Raw genomic sequence first — 6,301 nt, forward strand, 5'->3', positions numbered from 1 at the left:
AGTTCTCCCATTTTTTTCCCAACCCGATACATAAATCTCGCCATTTTAAAGTTGGCTGTCACTCTCATACCTTTTTTTTAAATTGACACTTAACAAAGTGTACGTTAGATCAGAAAGACGAATCGTCCCGCCAACCTCCACCAAACAAAAAGTCCTTCAGATCCGAACCCCGATTCTGTGGCATCCGGCTCGGATGCCCCCCCCCCCCACCCCCCCCCACCCCCACCCCCACCCCCATAGCCGCCGCCCTCGCCCCCGGGGCCCCTCGCAAGCCAAAGTAACGGCCCCCGCCTGGCCCCTTTGTCATGTTTTGGCTCCTCAGTGTTCCTGTGCCCGGGGCTTCTGCGCGGCGTCTACCAGAGCGAGCACCTCTTCGAGTCGGACCACCAGTCGGGCGCCTGGTGCAAGGACCCGCTGCAGGCCTCGGACAAGATCTACTACATGCCCTGGACGCCGTACCGCACCGACACGCTGACCGAGTACTCCTCCAAGGAGGACTTTGTGGCGGGCCGGCCCACCACCACCTACAAGCTGCCGCACCGCGTGGACGGCACGGGCTTCGTGGTGTACGACGGCGCGCTCTTCTTCAACAAGGAGCGCACGCGCAACATCGTCAAGTTCGACCTGCGCACGCGCATCAAGAGCGGCGAGGCCATCATCGCCAACGCCAACTACCACGACACCTCGCCGTACCGCTGGGGCGGCAAGTCGGACATCGACCTGGCGGTGGACGAGAACGGCCTGTGGGTGATCTACGCCACCGAGCAGAACAACGGCCGCATCGTGGTCAGCCAGCTCAACCCGTACACGCTGCGCGTGGAGGGCACGTGGGACACGGCGTACGACAAGCGCTCGGCGTCCAACGCCTTCATGGTGTGCGGCGTGCTGTACGTGGTGAAGAGCGTCTACGAGGACGACGACAACGAGGCCACGGGCAACAAGGTGGACTACGTGTACAACACGGAGCTGAGCCGCGACGGTCACCTGGACATCGCCTTCCCCAACTCGTACCAGTACATCGCCGCCGTGGACTACAACCCGCGGGACAACCTGCTGTACGTGTGGAACAACTACCACGTGGTCAAGTACTCGCTGGACTTTGGCGCGCTGGACAACCGACTCGGTAGGTGGAATGAGTTGGAATTTTTCTTGTGTTTGTGTGTGTGTGTGTGTGTGTGTGTGTGTGTGTGTGTGTGTGTGTGTGTGTGTGTTTGTTAGTTTCTGCATGCATGTGTGTGTGTGTGTGCGTGTGTGTTTATCTATGTGTTTGTGTGCTTAAAATGGTCGAGCTACACTTACACCTCCACGTAATTCACACACTATTATCTAAAACCTTTGTAGTATCGATACCCCCCAAAGGAGCCTGTTAAATCCTCCTGCTTTATCAGACTCACTAGCTACCCTGCTTCTTTAGTGGAAGATGAGAGCGATCCCCAAAATAACCATGTCGTCTCTAAGCGGCCTAAAGGAAGCGCTACATAGCCAAACGACGGCGCCGTTAGCTTACGTAGCTCCTACAACATGAAGCCAAGGCTTTCATGGAAGCTAGAGGCTATAACGACGCAGTCTGCGCTCCTTTCATGGGCGCGGATGTCGGTGTGTTGCCGGTATACAGTTCTGCTCTCGTTCTCTCTTTCTGGCAGACACGGCCTATATTTATCCATGTGAAACAAGCTTTGCATAATGGCTGTTTATTTTGTTTTGTATTTTAATTGTAGTTTTGGCTTTAGTTTATTTGTCCCGATGATACAATCGTCGACCCGTTTCCGACTTGTTTCCGTGTGTGCGAAACTCTTTAAATATATCCTGTTAAATAATGAATAGCTTTTCCTTTTCTCTGCCTGCGCGTATGGATACGTGCCGAGCAAATAACAAGCAAACTGTTATATTTGATTATACGTTGTGTTAAGTCGCTGGTGGGTGTGTATTATCCATAAAGCCTATGGTGTTATGCTTTTCTCCTTTCCTTAGTGCGGGAGAGAGAGAGTGCCCTGGCCTGACTCATTCCGATAAGCAGTCGGCCTGATCCCAATGATTCCTTCTCCTCGGCTAATCTGATGTTTTATTTTTTCCAACTCTACCCTTACGACTTAGCTTTTAACCTCGGTCAGAAAGCCGTGTGGCTCCACTCTAAACCAGTCCAAACTGAACTCTGTATTGTTAGTTTGCATGCTGTCGGCGTCTTTTCAAAATATCAATAATGCTTGTGTATCGCAGCGCTTGGATTCCTCAACCTTATCACCCTTATGTTGGAAGCATTTGGCTTCTTGCTCAAAGATGCCTACAGTTATGCCTGCAGCAATTCCAGCACCCTTACCATTTCACCATCCTGCCTCCTCTTGCTCTGAGGTCTGTGTTGGGAACATTTGTTAGGCACTGTCAAAGGGAGGTCGAAGAGTTAATTACAAAATAAAAGTCCCCCCTGCTGGAGCAAACCCTTGGTTGAGGCCTTGATCCAGAACAATCTAGCAAAGGGGGATTATGCTTTTTTTTTATTCAACAGACTGCCGTCACTTTCCAAAAGCTGTCACTTCTATCCAAACCATTCAGGGGCTGTCATTCTCAGCCTGGTGTTTTTGTGCTTTAATTCCCGGTGGTTCATTCTGTCGTGTGTGTGTGTGTATGTGTGAGCGAGCATTACGAGTTGAATATAAGATGTAATGCTATAGGTTGGGGAAGGTTGTCAACGTTGGATGTGCAGTAAGTCGTACAGTTTGAGTTTGGGGAGGAGAGGAGGTCTTTGATTGCGTTAAGAACAATCCCCTATCGAATATCTGACTGTGAGGTGTTGGCAAATCAAAAATGGTGTGACTTTTGATAATTATTTCAGGGCCCAAAATAGCACATTCGATATACTAATTAGCTAGTTTTGCATTGGGTATTAGATATATGCCAACTCTTTTTGTCTGTATTTCTTTTGTCGCCGCGTGAGGATGACACAACGCAGAGAGACATGTATACGTTCCTGTGAGGTTGTGGGGGGTTGGCTCGGCACATGGGGGCAGTGTGTGGGGGCTGGTGATAATTGCCTTTGAGATGGGCGCCTTCCCGACCTTTTAATTAACCATTGAAACGGAAGAGCAAAGTAAACAATCCGTCAACAATCCGACGCCTGCAAAACTGCAATCCTAGCGATGACTACGACACCGTTGTAATGTTCACCTCTTGGCGTCGATAGAGCTGGGATTCACGTCGACAATGGTGTCTCTGTCACGTGCACAATGCCGACCGTTCACGACGTGGTCCCCGCGGTCGATCCGAATCTCAATGCCGCTTTCTTGTCTCCCCGTTAAAGCGCAGCGACGCGAAAGTGTCTTTCCTGAAACTCTGGCGCCGATTCAAAGGCGACGGTGCACATTCAACGCTTTCTCTCTGTCGCTCGTTTCTCATTGCCTCTCTGCATTGTGTTTCTTTGCGTGTGTGTGTGTGTGTGTGCGTGGGAGAGAAGCCGGCGTGCGTGGAGCCAAGTTTGCCACGGAGAAACAATGAGCTTGCACATACCGCCGTAACGATTCCCTCTATTCCATTAACATCTCAGTGAGAAGGTGTCGCCGCGATTGTTGCTCCACTGAAATCCTCACCTCCTCGCCGCCTCACACACACACACACACACACACACACACACACACACACACACACACACACACCAACACAGAGACACCCATCCATTGTGTACATACAGAGGCTATAAATACCAGAGAAAGCAGTAATCTGGCCTTGCACACCCGGCCTTTATGGGGCCATCAGTGCATCTTTATGGGTTCTTCCCGTTAAAAGCAGCGCTCCACACCTTGGCTGTGTAGTTAATGACCTCTTTAAGGGGGCCAGGCCAGCGATCTTATCGCCTGCTGGGGGTCTAACATATAATAATGGCAAATGCCATTAGCTGGAGGAGTTTCCCCCCACAGCCCCTGCCAATACCGTGAGTGGATGCACGTCTCAGTGTACTGACTCTACCCCTCCCGCGGGAATCAAACCCCTAACCCCAGGACGTGTTAGCGCCATGCGCCACCGGTTCAGCCGCACAGGAGCACCTCTGCTGCCTCTCTGTCCGTCTCTCTCTCTGTCCGTCTCTCTCTCTCTGTCTGTTTCTCTCTGTCTGTTTGTCTCTCTCTCTCTCTGCCTCTCTCTCTGCCTCTTGCTCTTTCTCCCCATTCTGCCTCCCTCCCTCCCTCTCTCTCTCTCTCTCTCTCTCTCTCTCTCTCTCTCTCTCTCTCTCTCTCTCTCTCTCTCTCTCTCTCTAACCCCAGCCGGCCGTCATGCGGGGGTGCACCCCAGTGTGGAGGCGTAGGGACACGGGTAATCGAGCACCAGTGCTTCACCTGGCTGCCTCACAGCTGGGGCCCAGCCATCGCCCACCACCAACACCTCCACCTCCCCCTGCACCCCCACCCCCCACCCACCCACCACCCACCCACACATCCACACAAAGCACTCACTCAACTGCATGACGCTGGCCTGCACTTACAGGGCGTGAAACTAAATGGGTTTGAGGGGTAGGGGGGTGGTGTGTGTGTGTGTGTGTGTGTGTGTGTGTGCGTGTGCGTGTGTGTGTGCATTCAGCTGATTAGCCGCCGTTGACATCAAGCGACGGAGGCAGAGGGACGTGCTAGCTTACGAGGCGCTATCTGTTCGGCTAATCTTATCTGCGGGTGCTCGTATCTCTTGTGAGAATGTATAATAAGTCGGGGTGCTTCGCCGCCGATCAACTGATCCCCGGATTAATGATGGATGCGTCGCTAACGCCGGATGAAAGGCGCGGCCTCGGGGCCGAATAGAAAAAGAAACTGTGTTTGCCGTGTTGAATTTGTTCGGAGGCTTTTGTCCTCGACCGGATTCGATGTTGCAACCGGCAGAAACGTGCCCTCGCTCGTCGATAGTCTCATCGATTGGAGAGAGGCATGCATTATAACGGCACACACACAATGCGTAGTGTGGGTTGTGCGAAGCCCATTTAGCAAAGCGCCGTTAGCGCCAGAGGGGCTCGCCGTGAATGTTCCCAGTTCGCATTGTTCATTGTGGCTCTTCAGAAGGACGTTTCTGAATAAAACCCTGAATATACGCGTCTTGCTGTGGCAGCGAGCAAGATGTAGTAGTTGCTCACTACTAGTATTTAGTAGTGAGACGGGTCTGAGGCTGAGAGGCTGTGGATGGCAGCGTTACTTCTGCTTGGGCTGCTGACCTCAGACGACTTCAGAACAGCCCACTGTGGCAACCATCTCTCTGTAATAATCTGGTGTGTCGTCACCTGTTTGCTGCGCGCACTGGTGTGTGTGTGCGTGTGTGTGTCTGTGTGCGTGTGTCTCGAAGTGTGTGTGTGTGTGTGTGTGTGTGTGTGTGAGGATGTCACGGATACCCCAGGCTGTCTTGATGCGGCCGGTTATCAGGCCCACATGTTCCCATCTGCCAGGGGGCAGGGTGCCAGCCGGCTGGGGCTGTTGCCTGGGGTGCTGGAGGGTGTGGTGGCGGCGGCGGTGGTGGAGGAGGAGGAGGAGGAGGAGGGAGGAGGTGGTGGTGGTGGTGGTGGCGGCAGCGGTGGTGGAGGAGGAGGAGGAGGTGGTGGTGGTGGTGGTGGTGGAGGAGGAGAAGAAGAAGGTTGGGCTGGAGGCAGCCAGGAGCCAGGAGCACCACAGCGGGGCCTGACCTCGATGGAGGAAGCTGGCATGTTCCGGGAGCGCTCGGGGTCGGAGCGAGCTCGTCTGGAAGTAACCGACACATGCAGAATTGATTAAAAGAGGCAAAGCGGTGAAGGCAGTCTGGCGTGCGGCGGGGCCGGCTGGGGACAGCCCGGCAAAGAGGCTTAGCTAAAGACGCTGTTGTGTAAGAACCGCGCGGGGTTCGAAAGTTTAGATATATTCTGTGTGTGTAGCTCGGCGCGCCCCCCCCCACCCACCCCCCTCAGCGAGGACTCGGGTTTCTAAATATGTCTTTTAAGTTTGAATATTATTCTGTAGGGATGAGGGCACCCGTGGACACGGGTCACGCCTACATCCTGATTACATGCCTTGTGCCCTTCCTATTGGTCAAGCCGGAGATGGTTGGCTTCTGCATGGGACGCACGCACGCATACACGCACGCACACACACACACACACACACACACACACACACAGTTAGTGGCGGGGCCTGTGTTTATCACGTGAGCTTTCCCGACCGTTGTCGGGGTTAGATTCCCAGATTGAGAGGTTGTCGTGGTTACCGACGGTCCAAATTCTCCCCCCTTCGGCGGGGTGTTTTTTTTTTAATGTTTTATTTTCCCGTACTTTTCCTCTGCCAAGCCGACGCGGCAAGCTCATGTTTCA

At 53.3% G+C, this 6,301-nt stretch overlaps 1 protein-coding gene across 1 annotated transcript in view; it reads left to right on the forward strand.

The window, feature by feature from the left end:
- Positions 1-328: 328 nt before the first annotated feature.
- The window catches only part of LOC311368742 (adhesion G protein-coupled receptor L3-like), a gene marked incomplete at its 3' end in the record, with an annotated part of 50,511 nt that continues 44,538 nt past the window's right edge, over positions 329-6,301 (forward strand). Inside the window, exon 1 of the mRNA XM_084487527.1 lies at positions 329-1,123. Coding sequence (XP_084343653.1) covers positions 442-1,123 — 682 coding nt within the window. The 5' untranslated portion in view covers positions 329-441. The remainder of the gene's footprint in view (positions 1,124-6,301) is intronic.

The sequence above is a fragment of the Micromesistius poutassou genome, assembly GCF_964030765.1.
Source record: "Micromesistius poutassou genome assembly, chromosome: 23".
NCBI lineage: Eukaryota > Metazoa > Chordata > Actinopteri > Gadiformes > Gadidae > Micromesistius > Micromesistius poutassou.